Below are 18,364 nucleotides of genomic sequence, written 5' to 3'. Positions count from 1 at the left end.
GTGTTGTGTGGGGTCAGATTAGGGTAAAGTAGGTATGAAATGTGTTGTGTGGGGTCAGATTAGGGTAAAGTAGGTATGAAATGTGTTGTGTGGGTGACAGATCAGTCATAAGTAATTTCTGGTGACACTTGTCTTGTATAAAGATTTATCACAGCCATCAGGAATCAATCATTGACTAATTGATAAAATAAACTACTTCTACGTATGGTTCAAGTGTATTGTACAGGAGGTTAGTTTAGAATTTGCATTCATCATAAGTATGTGTAAAAAGGGTGAAAAAAGATAAGACTGTTGATGAATTATTATAGTGAAGAAAATGATATTGGGAGACCATATGTGATGTTTGCTTATCGTAACTACTGTGGTGCATTGAAAATACCTAACATTAATAAGTAAATAAACTTTGTAATCTAAATATCCTCAAGATTATCGTTATTGATTGAAGTATATCTAAATGCAAAACATACTTAAAAAGCTGCCTAATTACTTTGATAATTGCACACTTTTCAAATACCTGCAAAACATGTTGAAAAACTGCTAAATCACTGTATGTTAATTGAAGCAAAATTTACACATACACATTTATGTGAGATCATGCCAAAGTTTATTGGAAGATTATGACGTTAATGATATTCAATATATTGTTTTAAGTTCATTTCATGTAGAATTATGTATGATGCTGTTATTTGTATTTAGGGAGAGAGAAGAACGACTGGCAGCCCTAAATGCCCAACAACAAGCCCACATACAGGAACTCCAAAAGAAAATACAGCAAAAGGTGAACTTGGTTACAGTGTACGGCTATTGTAGCAGTTACCATTGGACTTGGTTACAATGTCTGGCTATAATTGTAGAATTTACCATTGAACTTGGTTACAATGTCTGGCTATTGTAGAATTTACCATTGAACTTGGTTACAATGTCTGGCTTTTGTAGAATTTACCATTGAACTTGGTTACTGTGTCTGGCTATAATTGTAGAATTTACCATTGAACTTGGTTACAATGTCTGGCTATTGTAGAATTTACCATTGAACTTGGTTACAATGTCTGGCTTTTGTAGAATTTACCATTGAACTTGGTTACTGTGTCTGGCTTTTGTAGAATTTACCATTGAACTTGGTTACAATGTCTGGCTATTGTAGAATTTACCATTGAACTTGGTTACAGTGTCTGGCTATTGTAGAATTTACCATTGAACTTGGTTACAGTGTCTGGCTATTGTAGAATTTACCATTGAACTTGGTTACAGTGTCTGGCTATTGTAGAATTTACCATTGAACTTGGTTACAGTGTAGGGCTATTGTAGTATTTACCATTGAACTTGGTTACAGTGTCCAGCTATTGTAGAATTTACCTTACATACCGTTGTATATGGTACATTAATATTAGTACCAAAGTGATAACAAGTGTTAAAGCTATTGTGTCAGGACACACAATCACTTATCTAAGTCCCTGTGGTGACATTGGGAAGAGGGGTGTCATGTAGTGTAACCATATCAGTCTGATCTTGTCCTGTCCAATCTGCTATCCTATCACATTCCATCACATCCTGCTTTGATATATAGAAGCTAGCCATTACTATCTTACCCACATATCTAATTTAAAGGTTCTGTAGACCTAGACTGGTGTTAATATTTTGGCTAGTAGCTGATTACAGTTAAGGTGTTATACATGGTTACTTTAAGGCCTGTTCATCATGTTTTTATTATATAAACGTCAGTTGAGAAAATGCTGAAATCTTTTGTATCTGAGTTTGTCGTTTAACCTAGAGTGAGATAGTTTGTTACTCTATATAAACATCAAATTGAATACTGATCAGCGAATCTAAAAACTTATTGAATATAATATGTGACTTCAACTTTTTGACATTTTAGCAAGATGAGTCGACTCAGCGCCACCAGGAAGCTCTGCAGCAGATCCGTGAGAAAGCTTTTGAGATGACAGTGCTCCGTCTGTCATCAGAGGATCACAACGAGCCACCAAACATTGCTCCATACGATACCAAGAAACTCTGTACCATATGTAATGTCCTGGTAAGCTAAAAATGGAATGATAGTTAAGTCTTGTGTAATATTAATATCATCAATATAGTAATATTATCAAAGATTATAGTTTTTAAATGATATATACTGTAATACTCACTGAAAGTAAGAAAATGTGAGTTGGGGCCCATAACTTCTCTCAAGGTGATGCATTATCACCAAGGAAGGGAGATTATATATGTATGCAAAAAATCAAGAATAATTGCAATGACATGGATTGTAATTTTGCTTATCACAATGCAAACAATGTTTGAAAAAATGAGGAAAACAGTCATGCATAAGAAAGTTCCGTTCAACAATAGCAAATATAAAGTGAATTCCTCTGTATTCCTTGATATCTAGTATGAGTTATCTCCCATGCCACACTTTTTGTGAACGTTGATGAATTGTTGATTTTTCCACACAGATTCCATCAGAGGTCCACCTTCTTAGTCATTTACGTGGAAAGAAACATCAACAAGCCTTACAGGATAATAACTCTGGCAAGGTTATGACCAAACAGGAAATTGTGAGTGTCTCTTCTATTCTTGTGGCATACTGCTTCAATCTAGATAAAATTGACCACGCTGAACACTTTTGACCCTAGGCTATTGTCTGCTATCAGAAAATCGAACACCCATTTCAGAGTAAAAGTATACCTGTTTAAGCAGACAATATTGAAATATGTATTTAATATAAAATATCAAAAACATGTACTCAATTCTTCGTCATATATTGCTATAAATTACAAATTGGTTTTGCTCATAAGGTTATGGTCAGTTTTCATGGTAAACAGGACATTTTTTCTCATCATTGTATTTACTATCATAGTGATAATTTTACTATACGTACGTTTTGTAGATGTATTGGGAAAAATCAATATACCAATGCTATATATATCTTAGGTTATAGTTTTCAATGCATTTGATATTTACGATGTTGAAATTGTGACTTAAGGTTTTGAATGTTGGTGACGGTTAAGTTAAATCTGGAAGTAAGGACAGATGTGATGTACTCTTTTTGTTGTTCAGGAAACCTTTAACCTGAAGCATATTGTTGATGCTCCCACTAACAGTACACATCCGAAAATAGTGTCGGAGAAGGAACGATTGAAGTCACTCAAGAAACGCTGTAAGAAATTACGACAGAGGATGATTACAAGGTAGGCTTTAAAAAGGAAAATTATTTAAAGGATCGTTTTAATCTTTAATGAAAAAAGGCATAATCAGACTTCACAAATGCTTTGCATTAAACATGTATAGTATTTATTTACATTGTACTGACTGTATATATTTACTTTTACAGGGGATTAGAGTATGAGAACAGTCTGACTGGAAAACTCACAAATGCTGAGTCCACACACAAAGCCAAGTAAGTCAATAGTCACAATATTAAGATGTGTGTGTTATAGTCCCTGACTCAGAAGTGATCTATTAAAGCTTGATTAAAGAACACTGAATGTGTTCACAACATGCATAATTCCTCTGTCTCTTTTAATTTACAGATAAGCTCATATTGGATAATTAAAGAGTGCCCTTACATAATTATATACCAAGTACATAAACTATGAATTGTTGTTAACAGATTACAGAAGGTTGTTAACAGATTACAGAAGGTTGTACGAGACATAAACTAGGAACAGTTGTTAACAGATTACAGAAGGTTGTCCGAGACATAAATAAGGAACAGTTGTTAACAGATTACAGAAGGTTGTACGAGACATAAATAAGGAGACATAAACTAGGAACAGTTGTTAACAGATTACAGAAGGTTGTACGAGATATAAATAAGGAGACATAAACTAGGAACAGTTGTTAACAGATTACAGAAGGTTGTACGAGACATAAATAAGGAGACATAAACTAGGAACAGTTGTTAACAGATTACAGAAGGTTGTACGAGACATAAATAAGGAGACATAAACTAGGAACAGTTGTTAACAGATTACAGAAGGTTGTACGAGACATAAATAAGGAGACATAAACTAGGAACAGTTGTTAACAGATTACAGAAGGTTGTACGAGACATAAATAAGGAGACATAAACTAGGAACAGTTGTTAACAGATTACAGAAGGTTGTACGAGACATAAATAAGGAGACATAAACTAGGAACAGTTGTTAACAGATTACAGAAGGTTGTACGAGACATAAATAAGGAGACATAAACTAGGAACAGTTGTTAACAGATTACAGAAGGTTGTACGAGACATAAATAAGGAGACATAAACTAGGAACAGTTGTTAACAGATTACAGAAGGTTGTACGAGACATAAATAAGGAGACATAAACTAGGAACAGTTGTTAACAGATTACAGAAGGTTGTACGAGACATAAATAAGGAGACATAAACTATGAATTGTTGTTAACAGAATACAGAAGGTTGTACGAGACATAAATAAGGAGACATAAACTAGGAACAGTTGTTAACAGATTACAGAAGGTTGTACGAGACATAAATAAGGAGACATAAACTAGGAACATTTGTTAACAGATTACAGAAGGTTGTACGAGACATAAATAAGGAGACATAAACTAGGAACATTTGTTAACAGATTACAGAAGGTTGTACGAGACATAAATAAGGAGACGTAAACTAGGAACAGTTGTTAACAGATTACAGAAGGTTGTACGAGACATAAACTATGAATTGTTGTTAACACATTACAGATCGTTGTATTAGACATAAACTATGAATTGTTGTTAATTTATTACAGAAGGATTCACGAGACATAAACTATGAATTGTTTTTAACACAGTACAGATATAAACTATGAATTGTTTTTAACACAGTACAGAACGTTGTATTAGACATAAACTATGAATTGTTGTTAATTTATTACAGAAGGATTCACGAGACATAAACTATGAATTGTTTTTAACACATTACAGATCGTTGTATTAGACATAAACTATGAATTGTTGTTAATTTATTACAAAATGATTCACGAAACATAAACCATGAATTGTTTTTAACACAGTACAGAACGTTGTATTAGACATAAACTATGAATTGTTGTTAATTTATTACAGAAGGATTCACGAGACATAAACTATGAATTGTTTTTAACACAGTACAGAACGTTGTATTAGACATAAACTATGAATTGTTGTTAATTTATTACAGAAGGATTCACGAAACATAAACTATGAATTGTTTTTTACAGATTACAGAAGCATGCACCAGACATAAACTATGAATTGCTGTTAGCAGATTACAGAAGGTTGTGCGAGACATAAACTATGAATTGTTTTTAACAGATTACAGATGGTTGTACATGACATAAACTATGAATTGTTTTTAACAGATTACAGAAGGTTATAAGAGACATCAGTAAATACCTCCAGGCCCCAGACTCCGGACCTTGGCCACAGAATAAAGTGTCTGCCCTCGACCGAGCTTTAGGCGAGATCAGTCGTATCATGGATAAAAAGGCAAGTTCTCTTATAGTTTAGTCCATATTGAAGCTTTGTTACTGGTTAAAGTGTAATAGACATGATAAAACTTAAAGCTAAATTCAAAGGAAAATTAATGACCATTTCTGTTATTTGGAGACTAAAAGTGTTGGTTATTTTGAATTAGTAGATTTTAAGAAATAAATCCTAGTGTTTATGATTTGAAAATTGACAAAATTGATGATTGTATCATAAGTAACTATTACCCAATCTTAAATATTGGAATTGATTTTGAAATTTTATTTAATCAACTAATTGGTTTATAATGTATTGAATTGACAAAGGTAAAACATCTGTACCATTCTTGTACTTATAGGTGGCTGCTGACCAGACATGTCTTAGACTCCTCGGAGGCTTGACGACTCTCGGCCGAATCCTTCAGACAGTGGATGTTACTGACTTCAACCTTCCTTCTGTACTACCTCCTAAGTAAGCCATGTATATAACATTGATATAGAAAAGATGCCATTATTATAAGTTTTTCACAGTTTTGAACATGCTTACAGCGAATTCATGGTTATAATGTGGTAAGTTCTGTCCCTCATCGATGTTCCACTAGTATGTATGTAATGTGTTAATGAAGAACTGTGCTTTATAATGAAGCATACATGCCATACCTCCCGGCGTGAGACAAAACCTCCCGTATTTTAAAGCCTTTTATTGTCTCACGGCAGGAGAGTCTAAATTCCCGATTTCTATAAACCCCTCCGTTTTATTTTCGTTGCCACATTTGTGTACATGCTAGGTTAATTTTAGCACGAGAGTAACCACTCCCTGACCCCCTGACCAACACCCAAAAAAGTGGCCCTAATTAGCAGCCTTGGGCTATTTGCACCTTGGCTTGTGGTGTCACTTTCACTAACGTCTGTGTATTACGTAAACTGAAGTCAAGCAGCCGATCGGCCGCCTAGAAAACAATCAGCTGGCCTTTCAATAAATTTTATGACTACAGCTAGTGAGCATTACAACAAAACAAATACTGCTTACAACTGTGAATGATTTACTCACGTTTTTAATGTTAAATAGGACTATCTGTATTTGATGGATGTCACAAACTTTGCAATCGTAATGGCCGCCATTTTGGGTAATTGTAATAGATGATCCGGATTTTATAGAATTTCCGGATTTCCTAATAACAACGTTTTTAAAAATGGAAAAAGTATTATTTTTTTTAGAATTTCTGTGTGAATTTATTTTAAAAAAAATATATTAATAATAAAAAATTATCAGTAGTAACTGAATTTAAATAAATAAAATTAAAAAGAAATTTACTTTTTTTCTCTCTCAGATTAAATTACATTTTGAATACTACTGTAACGATTCTGTTTTTTTTTTAATTTAGTGCTTGTAAATTTAAGAACTTTATCCAAGTTAATTATCCGTTATTGTGAAAGATTATTAAAAAGCCCAGTCTAATATTTTGAACAATAAAACTGCTCCAGAACTTTTGCAAAACCACACATTCCTTTATTTCAGTAAAATTCAATATGAATGCAGAATTTCATCATAAAAAAGCAGATATTTAATTTATTCATATATGTTGCGCGTATACCTCCTCTTTTGAGACCAAAATCCCTTAAAATGGTTATCAATCTCCCTTTCCACCACTAGAAAAACATGGCATGTATGATGAAGTGATTTTGTTGGTCCCCAGAGGTTCGTTAAAACCATGTTCTACTATACATATACTCTGTTTTGACAACAGATATACAAAAATACATTGATAGCTATTTATAAATTTTTGTCATACTCATGATCAGTGAATGAATAAATATTAATATTGTTATCTATTGAATCGTTTTTGATTTTCAGATCTCTAGTTTTGACGAGTTCAGTATTCCGCCAGGCGTGTAAAGGTTGCTATGACAACTGTCACTACATGTTGTTTAGTAACAAGCTGGGCACAGTGATAGATCTGCTGGTACATAGACTTACTGTAAGTGTATATGTGTAGTTCATTACACTTCATTTATTGTCAAATAGTTACAAAAATAAAGGTATCAGTATCATAGATTGTTTACATGGATTGAGTCAGATAAAAATATATATATATACTATATCAAAGGATTCAATACCAGACAGAACTCGGTACTTTTTGCAAGTTAAACGTAGCTGTAGTGCTTCCTGATTTGGGCTAAATTACATCTGATAGCATACATAAAGTATAGAAAAGTACCCCCTGAAATTGATATTGTATCGCCTCCCCTGAAAGATAATGAAACACCTGTCTTTTCACCATAATTAGCGTACATGGCGTTTGAAAAATATAGCAAACGAGGACGCTTATTAGGGAATCAAAATGTAAGTTGTTAACAAAAACCATCTTTAATCAATTTTATGTGTGTGTAGAGTCTAAAATGTTACATCCATTGTCAGAGTATGGTATTTCTTGTATTTTATGAATATAATTACTTAAAATCACTTATTTGTTAAATCATATCTTCTCATTGTTACTTCGAGAAAACTAATAGTCACTATCTGTTACTTGATATTTTTTGCTTTCGAAATAAGATTTGGTGAAAATGAAAAATGTTTCCTGTATATCAGATCCTGTTACCGGATGAGCAGAAACGACCCTCCTCTGGCCTGTCTGGTACAAATTTATCATCTGGCTCGTCAGGTGGTCCCTGTAAACTGCCATTTGACTTAGTGGCTGTTAGTCTCATGCAACTATTGTCATCTATTCTCAACTGCTTGGCCAAGTATGGACCGACAGCAAAGTGTAGTGAGGCCGCAGCCGAAAGGATGAGCAGCTCCGGAGATCCCTTCACCATACGTGGAAATGATGTTATCAGGTAAGCAATTCTTTATTCAATTGTAGGGTCTCGAAATACAGAAGCCCTGTAGTTTGTCTGTCCTCCCATCTCTAGGTCATCAGTTGGAATACTGTGCTGGACAATTATTTCTAGAGATCCATGGTTTTTTCTCCAGATACTTCACCATCTGAACTTGACATGTTCTTAAATGGCTGAAAACCAAACCTTTCACAATTACTTTTAAGATATTTCCTCGAAAACCAATAGACCTTTTATTTTTTAATTGCAATAGCTGATGAACGTGATAAGTGCAATTATCATCAACTATACAACTATAATTACAACATGATGAATTCCTGAAATGTTGGACAATGTGAACATTTTTTTTCCATCTCTGAAATAAGAGTTATTTCCCCTCCACCATGTTGTTGCACCCTCACTGAGAGCTGATCGAAGTTAATTGTAAAGTCCTGCCAAGTCTTGTAAACCAAGCAGTAATGGTCACAAGAGGATTTCTTTTTCTGATAATCAGAAAAATGGTTTTGTTTTTCAATATATTTTAAAACAGTCAAAATGCATTTTTTGAAGGACACAAATTAATCATTGCACTTTAGTTCGTATAAGACAAATTTGTGTTTACTTTCTTTCATGACTTGGAGTTTTCAAATAATTTTGTGGGTTGAAAGGTTTGTTGCAAGGTAATGGAGCAATGATTTTCATTGATATATCAATCAATATTTGTTGTTTTTATGTTCACAATTGTTCCTCAGCAGCAATGAAAACAACAAAAAATTAATGTTATATGGTACTGGGGATCTTCTAAAGTTGTATTGCTTAGAATGTAATGTTGGATAAGATGAAATATCTTGGTAACAGAGAATGTAATTCCCGTTTGTAATGAAACAAAGGTAATTTTGTTATGCCTGCTTTTCTCAGTTTCATCATTGTATGTAACTTATTATAACTTCAGTTAATCATTTACACAAGCTATAACTTCAGTTAATCATTTATACAAGTTATAACTTCAGTTAATCATTTATACAAGTTAGAACTTCAGTTAATCATTTATGCTGGTTGTCATATCCTCAATATTCATACATAATTTACATGGTAACCTGTTATAAAGTGGGTTATTGTGTAATCCAGATCCCTGTCTAGTCTGGTATAATTGTAGGACATTTTCCTTCTTCATTTTTATAGTAATTTAAAACCTGTATAATCAGGATACCTGTCCTGTATAATCAGGATACCTGTCTATACTGACCAAATATCTTGGTCTCTGTGATCTCAGGTTTGGGCAAGTTATACTGTATTATGTTATTGTATTATGGCAAATTTGAAATACAACAAGATAGATATTGACTTTCTGCTGAAAATTTAAAAATTACGTAGATTAAGATGAAGTTTCCTGTTGATTATGTTAGCCTCTTTATCCAGTGTCATTGAGATTTGGCATCTTGTATTTACTACTTACTTTTCATTTTCTTTCTCAAAAAACATATGATGCCAAGAGACTTGATATTGGGTTTATAGCAAGCTGAGATGAAGAGCTTCAAAGTTTGTTCAAAGGAATAACCTTGACATCACTAAAGTCACATGGGTCAGATAGGCTATAACATCTTTAACAACTATTCCTAATAAGTAAGAAGCTCAAAGACCGGTGTAGAAGGAGAAAAAAACCCTAATATTGGGCCTATAAGTATGCTGGGATTAAGTCTGTTTGAGAGTGAATTACTTCAACCATCATTAAGCTATATAATGGGTTAATGGGGGTTTATTAATTGTCAACTTCTCATTCTACGATAGCTAGGTTTTAGAGACCTGATATTGAGTCTGCAGCATCATATTTTGATTGAAAGTATATATTAAATTCATGTTTATTTAAATGATTGACTGGATTTTCATACTTAGTGGCTAGATATCTCTGTATGACTTAAGCTTCTTTACAGCAAGCAGGAGACTGGAAACCTGATGTTAGATGTAAAAGCTGATGACATGGACGATTGGGCTCATGTTTATTAACATGCACATATTCACTCAAAGCAATCATTTGTGGCAAAAAACCCACTTTGTATTTACCATTTCAGAACTAGGCCCATGGGCGTTTTGAGTTCATTTTGTAATTAATGAATTTATAGAAAACATCAAATATTCCTTGATGAATTAAAAGTGAACCAATAAACTTTATGACTCGTACCGAGTGTCCTGATGTAGCCTGTTGTACTGATGACCTGACTTGTTATCTTACAAGCTTGGCTTTAACCCTGATCCTCCGTGTAACAGGTGCGGGATGCTCCATCTGGTGACAAGCAGATAAACAACCCGCTGTCCCTAACGACCATGCTGGGTCCTAGATACTACTGATCATTCTAACACAGGTGCAGCCCACATCATCTCCACAATTGATATCGTAACATTCCGTAGAGTATACTCATCGATGGATTTAGTAACAATTCGCACAGAAAACCAATGTCCAGCTGCATCCACCATACTGGTGATTGATACTGTAACATTCCGTGCAGTATTGAACTTTCATCTGTAGAAATATACCAAGGACACATGTTGGCCCGTTGTAATGACAATTGATAACATTCTGTACTGTGTGACACTGCACTGTGTCCTAACCCCAGATGGGTTCATATGTGTTTGTAAAACAGTAGGTAGTTACTTGCTCCTGTATCATGTTCAATTCTACAGAAATAAACAAAAGGGGAAAAAGAAAGAAAACAAGAAGTAGCAATAGAACAGATCAACAAAAAAAACTTCAAAACCAGTGGATGAAAAAAAAACCTTATTTATCAAAATCAAAGAAAGAAATGTACATATTCAGTTACTTTGCTTTTCTGATTAAAGATATGCTGATGTTGTTGATTTCTCTAACATACAAATAAATGTACTTCTGCCTTTTGAATCCAATATAAAATTTGATTGTATGTGGCATGTATTGATGACGTTACATAATTGTATAGCACATGAGAGTGGCATTACACCCTTAGTAACCACAGGATATCTCAGTTTAATATTAGTATAGGAGGAGTTGTAGTCTTATCCATGGATCTCGCTCCTGTTCTGTAGCATTGTGTACTGATGTTTTATGGAAACAGAGGCATTACATGAGTTTTAGGGGTTTTGTTTCTGTATTTGCTGTTTTGAAAAACATTTACCTATATAGGTAGTACAGATTTATGGTAGAGACCCACACACACTAGCAGTGCATGAGCACATATATATATATTCATAAAATGTCAGAAATTGTATTTTGAAATAATTACAGTTATCATATTTTTATATACCTACGCAAATGTATATTTTGTATTTACCATGATTGTACGGTGTAACTTGTCTTCGCCAGTATAGGGACAGGTTTTCTGATCATGATCAAAACCTCATACAATATTAAGCCAGAATAGACAGGTGTCTAGATTAGAAGAGGACCAGTTTTGACAGGTTATATTTACACTGTATTATTTTATAGCGTGTTACCTACAATGTTACAAATCCATTTAGAGATCTACACCAGCTAGCTATATATAAAGCCCTTTGATGAACATGACTACCCAAAAGAGACTGTATCAGATATTTAAAAGATCAGATGCCCCGAGTTCCCCTTAGTGGAAATGTTCCCATCACTTGTGAAGCATTCATTGGATGAGAGAAGTTTTAGAAGGTTCCAATAGCATTCAACCTGTATATAATTCTGTGGGTTTTCACATGCTTTTCTTGCCCGTTTTGCTTGGCGTGTTGTCTGGAATACCTGCGCCCTGACGGCAGATGTGATAGATTTATAGAGGATGTTTGCTAAAATAAGAATATCCTTGACAAAAGCCCATTTGTTTTATTTTCATGGCTGGCTGTAACAGCAGAAAGATTGTATTAGTCTGTTTAGTACCATGCTGTAAAATTCCAGTGCCAGTATGGAATGTTTAAAAGCATATCTGAAAGCATGTGTCTGAATTCTTCTATTGTCTACTGATTTTCTACCCTATTTCTGTGAACTCTGGAGAAGTGAAGGCGATGTTGGATATGGAGAAATGGGAAAGGATGAAATTGAAGAAGAAATAGAGGGAATTAAAAGTATTTGCTAATTAGAAAGCATGAACTAGAAATTATATGGATGCTGACTTGAATAATTGGGGACTAGAAGATAAAAAAAATGACTAATGGTGAAACATATATTGAAAAGGAAACTATTACAGAATTTTAAAAATATTTTAAACAGAAATTGATAGAAAGATAAAACAAGTAAAGAATGAGGGTGTGGAACAGAGAAGATAATTTGTTAGAAGAGTTCAAAGTGGAGAGAAAACACAATTTAAAATTTTGCTGATATTTAAGAGTACATAATTAAATAGATTTTTAGCAACTTTAGTAATATCTTACTATAAAATGTCTTCATCATAAAATATACTGGCTATAAGATCTTAGCGAAAATTACTGAATATTGCTTGACGTGTTGTCTAGAATACCTGCAAAAATTGCTGTATCTGCTGAACAAAAATGTTTCCGAATTCACCAAATTCTTTTTTTTTTTTTAAAGTTACCTCATCCTTTAGATTGAAAATGCAAAACATTGCCTTAAGAGGTAAGGATATATATATATATAAGTAAGAAAAGAAGAAGAAGAAAGGTCATGGCTTGGGACAAAAGATTCAATGCATTCATATCAGATTCAGTATTTAAGATTTTCACTTCAGTTCAAAATTGTGGAGGACATATATCTTCTTTCCACAATTTTTTGATCAATATTTCTTGTTTAAGGTAAAAGGTTTTTATAGTGATAGGCCTTGCTGATATCAGACCAGTAAGCAGTGAAAACATATCTGTCTGATGACTATCATGATGTATTGCAACTTGTCAAGATGTTTCTAAACGGTGAAACTAATTCAACTTGGCCATGCTCTGCTCCTGATTTTCTTATCTTGTAACGATGCTTAAAGTCTGATTTGCTTTAAAGATTGAAGGAGAAAACTTCTCAAGGAATGTCTTAAAGATTGCAAACTAAAGGACTTTATGGGCTGAACTTTCTTAGTATATTGCAATAATGCATCTTTGATATTCTATTCTTGTTAATGAATGATTTCTTTGGAGGAGTAGCTGTCGTTTACTTTCACTCAAAGTTGAAATGACTTTGTCTTAAGGTTTCAGATGTTTCCCAGCATCTGTACATTAAACAAATTTGGTTTTCACTGGTCATGATATGTTTTCCTCAATCTGATCTGAAGCGAATGAATAAATGTCGACGAAAATTGAGAATTAATGTTTTACTTTCACTTTGCATTGATTTTGTACATGGGTGATGTGATTTGTGAGGGTACTCCATTTGGTAATCTCTCGATCCGATCCGTGCGATGCCAGATATTGGACGTGGCTGTGTACAAACTATAGGAGACCATCCAGCACAGCACCCTAGGGGTAAAGCATGTGGTCGTTAAATTTGTCCATAAACCATGATTGTATAAATGTTGTATATTTTATAGGTTTTACTTATCATTTTATTGTATCTATCTGTTGAGCTCGATCTGTCTGGTACGTACAGCCTCAGACATCAGGCCTCATATTCTATTTTTTGTTAGCTCTATAGATGTATTTGTATAAAATGAGAGATATGTTTATACTTTCTATAGTTTATGGAGCACATCATAAGTACAAAACATTTGCTGTAAAATATCATTTGATCTGTATATATTCACCTAATTTATGATATTTTGTAGAAAAAAAGAAAGGTTATTATTTAGAAAACTTATTGTGAAGTTGACTGTGTATTGAAATTAGATTGTTACGAACTACAAGTCCTCTATGTGGAGTTAGCTGTAGCTTCCCTTGCTTAGTGACCTTCAGTTCACGAGGCTTATCTCCCCTTGACTACTTCATCCCTTGGAACATTGGCCACGAGGGAACAGATCACCCTAACCAGAGATCCCACGAGGGAACAGATCACCCTAACGAGGAGAACAGATCACCCTAACCAGAGATCCCACGAGGGAACAGATCACCCTAACCAGAGATCCTATCACGCCACATTGTTTATACTACACACCCATCATTTGCATAATAATTCGACATTATGCATATAAATAGAGATCTGATTAACTAATTACGATGATGATTGATTTCCACAAGAGTGCCAAAAATGAATTACTAAACCAATTTGTCATGATTAGGAATGGCAGTGGGACTGTGCTGTGTGCTCTTGTTTGTCCAAATCTTCTCTCGGCTGTGATTTGTCTATACACTCGCTTATGATAAAAACATAAAATTCGGGAAAGCTTTTGTAGATGTAAAGAAATATTTGTCTGGTGTTTTTATGATGTTCAAAATTGATTTTATTTCAGTAAGATATGTACATCTGCAACAACTTTACCCCTAGTATACGGCTTTAGAATATGTAGAGTCATGTCCTGTATTAGAATTGGAATTCAGTGTGCTCATTTCTCCTTATTTACAAAGAATTGGTAAAAGTCCTGTTTTCTTCATTTCATTTCAAGTTATTGTTCCTGTCAGTCAGTAATCTAGATTTTGTTCTCTAAGATATATTACAGTGAATATTTGTGAAGTTACCAAAATACTTAAACCCTACACACTTTATAATTATACATTGCGCTTTTATATAGGGGTTGCATTTTATTTCACCTGTACTCCATTTAATAGGGTAAAATCACTATGACTTTAAGCAGATTTTTCACCTCACCAACCATGCAAACACAATGAATTTTTGACAATATTTCCTAGGAGTAGCTGGTGGCTATCTCAAGCTACTGTATTTGAACTAATAAAGTCGCCCCATCTCTGAAAGCACCTCCTTCCACTTCTTGAGACCTCAAATCTAAATCTTTAAATGCAGTCTGAAAAATAGCTCAACTGACTTTTTTTTTCAAAGCTTATATAATGTGAAATTATCAGAAAAGAAACTTTGAATTCATTTTGTATTTATCTCAGAAATATTGAAAACGCTTATTGTCCAAAAAGAATAAAAACTATTCTGAATAAGAATAAAATAAAAAGCATTTCAAAGAAAAAATTTCAGAGTTATCTTAAACATATGATAGCATGGGTTTTCTTATTTAGTGAAAAATTGTGTTGAAAGTTAACTGTATAGATTTCTAAAATTTTACCTTAAACACTCCTTTCACTAACCAGTGTTGACAGGTTTTTCAGCTGTTGTCTTAACTGTTTTTTATGGTTTTGTTTTTATATTGCCAATCATGATGCATCTGGCAAATGGTACAAGCTTTATTATTCTTTGTTTTGACAATTAAGTGGTAAGAAATATCTTGCATCACAAGTTGAAATCAAAACGTACACATCAAGATTTTTGATCAGATTAATGTGTATAAATGACAGTTAAAGATAACAGTCATAGGAACAAGAGTTAATTCCCTTTGACCACTGCAGGACATCACATTGGTTCCATTGAATGTGTAGGAATTTCTGTTGGGCATTATTTGTGATAAAACCTGGCATTTTATCGCTAGATTTTCTTGTCATTTCATAGCAGGAGGAAAAAAAGATACTGAGGAGTAATCTGGTTATGGGGAGATTGTTTGAAAAGTTTTATCGCTGGTGCCTGTAGCTTTATCAGCACGGGCTGAGATAGTGGGATTTGGCTATGGATGATATGGTTAGTTCCCCGGCCTGTGTAGTCCGCCCCAGGGGGCAACTCTGATACCAGCTACGTCCATCACAGATACGACTGATATGTCACTGTGGTTTAATTCTAACAAATTGCAGCTCCTTCCTCAGGTTTTTACCCCATAAGATTACATACGTAATACCATTTTTTGCCAGTTTTTTTTTTATTTTCATTTTTCTATTTGGTGCCATGAAAAGGTTTTTTAGTACAAATATGCTTCAACATGTTATTGTATTGAGTGACAAGTGTGTATATAAATTACATTTAAAGATTGGAATGGAAAAGAAATGCAAATTGAAGCAGGTTCCTCAGTGCATGTAATCATTAACATTAAATTGTTAATTAGGTCACCAAAGTGTTCCCATATAGTTATCTAAATTAATAAAATGCGTCCAAAACTTAAAAATTCATTTTGTAATGACCAATTCCGACTGTTAACTAATATAATGGAATTTAAAAAGACACAAATGGATAAAATTATCACCATCGCAAATTTTTTCCTCTTTTAGATAATTTTAATATTGAATTTTCATTAATTTATGCCTCCTTAAGTTTTTTTTAGTACAATTGATACTTATAGATTCTACTTCAAAGTCATTATAGCGTCATTTCTTGTCTCAGTCGGATGAATCTGTATCATTCTAGTTATAATAATTATTTTTATAAAAAATGATTGGATGTGCTATATATATATATACATAGCCACATGTTCATATGTATAAATGTATCTTCCCATTTATTTGATTTTTTTTTTTCGGCAGACAATTGCACGCCACAAAACAGCTTTTGAATAATTTATAGTTGTAGATTAAAAACAGCATTGTATAAACATTTATGTGTAGCTGGATCACTGTATCGCAGATTCGACAAATACGTTAGTATGATCCGCGACATAAGGTGACGGCCTCCCTACCCACATCTCGCTCGTAAGTGCCGTTATTGCTGATACGGCAGTTACGTAACGCGAAAATGTGGCCATATCACACATCTTGTAGAATGCTACCTGCAAACAGGAAGAGAAAAAAGCAAATAATATAAGATTTTTTTGTTAAATAAATACCCAATTGTGTGTCGGTATCGCTGAAACACACTGTGAAGGAAACTGGAGGGCAGACATTGCGGTGCTCTGTTTCTACTGGGTAACAGCGGGGAACAGAATGTTGCTCTTTTTTAAGAGTGTTAACTTTTGTCGTCATCTTTCTATGGTTTTGATAAGTTGGAATATTTACATGCAAATCTAACATTTTATTTTAATGTTGTTTTCATTCATATGTATCCAAAAAAAAAGATAGATAGATAGGTGAAATATGAAATAAAGAAAATATGTGGAATTTTCAGATGATTATTTCAACATATGTGATACATGTTGAGCCTATTGTGTGGAGACCTGCAGAGAAAACATGATAGAGTTTGACAGAATCTCGGTCTTGACGAACAAAAGGGACGCGATATTGATCAGTTAATATTGACTGAAGAAGACGCGGCCAGTCAGAGTGAGCAAAAAACGGACGGCATTTTATCACAACGGGCGTCTGGCTGGCAGATTTCATATAAAAAAAAGAGGGACGTTTTAGGACGTCGTCATATTGTCGCGGCGCGATCCCTATTGGTAATAATAAATGTATGTAATCTCAACAGATAGCAGAATTGATGTAACGTTTGGAGTTCTACAAGTTCGAGGTCATTGATTATATGTACAGCATAGAGATACTCGCTTCGAAAATTTTCCATTTTGCTTAGTAAGAAATTTGTAGGTTTCATGAAGGTCGTAATAACCATTATTGGTCACATTAAAATCTAAATTAAATTCAGGATGGAGGGATAAGTTAGGATCTGGATGTTCATAGCAGGATAGGGAACGTCAGGGACTGAATGTAGGAATTTAAAGACTGATTAATGGAATTTAAGGCCAGAATAGAGAAGTTTAGGGGATATATGTATAAATTTGCAGACTAATTAATGGAATTAGAGGCCAGGATAGGGAAGTTTAGAGGCTAAATATGGGAATTAAAGGACTGATTCATGGGATTAGAGGCTAGGATAGGGAAGTTTAGAGGCTAAATATGGGAATTAAAGGACTGATTCATGGGATTAGAGGCTAGGATAGGGAAGTTTAGAGGCTAAATATGGGAATTAAAGGACTGATTCATGGGATTAGAGGCTAGGATAGGGAAGTTTAGAGGCTAGATATGGGAATTAAAGGCCTGATTCATGGGATTAGAGGCCAGGATAGGGAAGTTTAGAGGCTAAATATGGGAATTAAAGGACTGATTCATGGGATTAGAGGCTAGGATAGGTAAGTTTAGAGGCTAGATATCGGAATTTAAGGACTGATTGATGGAATTAGAGGTCATTATAGGGAAGTTTTGTGGCTAGATATATGGGAATTTAAGGACTGATTCATGGATTTAGAGGTTAGGATAGGGAAGTTTAGGGGCTAGATATGGGAATTTAAGGACTGATTGATGGAATTTGCGGCAAGGATAGGTAAGTTTAGAGGC

The 18,364-nt window shown here is 33.9% G+C and overlaps 1 protein-coding gene across 3 annotated transcripts in view; it reads left to right on the top strand.

Moving 5' to 3' along the window:
* LOC138333495 (S phase cyclin A-associated protein in the endoplasmic reticulum-like) overlaps positions 1-18,364 on the top strand; it is a 65,089-nt gene that overhangs the window by 9,466 nt on the left and 37,259 nt on the right. For all 3 annotated transcript variants that reach the window (XM_069281917.1, XM_069281916.1, XM_069281918.1), the window contains exons 12-20: positions 697-778; positions 1,877-2,035; positions 2,451-2,552; positions 3,055-3,185; positions 3,329-3,394; positions 5,330-5,456; positions 5,794-5,906; positions 7,290-7,413; positions 8,025-8,272. In XM_069281917.1, the coding sequence (XP_069138018.1) occupies positions 697-778; positions 1,877-2,035; positions 2,451-2,552; positions 3,055-3,185; positions 3,329-3,394; positions 5,330-5,456; positions 5,794-5,906; positions 7,290-7,413; positions 8,025-8,272 (1,152 nt within the window). The remainder of the gene's footprint in view (positions 1-696; positions 779-1,876; positions 2,036-2,450; positions 2,553-3,054; positions 3,186-3,328; positions 3,395-5,329; positions 5,457-5,793; positions 5,907-7,289; positions 7,414-8,024; positions 8,273-18,364) is intronic.

This window comes from Argopecten irradians, chromosome 10, assembly GCF_041381155.1.
Source record: "Argopecten irradians isolate NY chromosome 10, Ai_NY, whole genome shotgun sequence".
NCBI lineage: Eukaryota > Metazoa > Mollusca > Bivalvia > Pectinida > Pectinidae > Argopecten > Argopecten irradians.
Note: the sequence above shows the minus strand (reverse complement) of the source record. Positions and strands in the feature narration are given on the sequence as shown.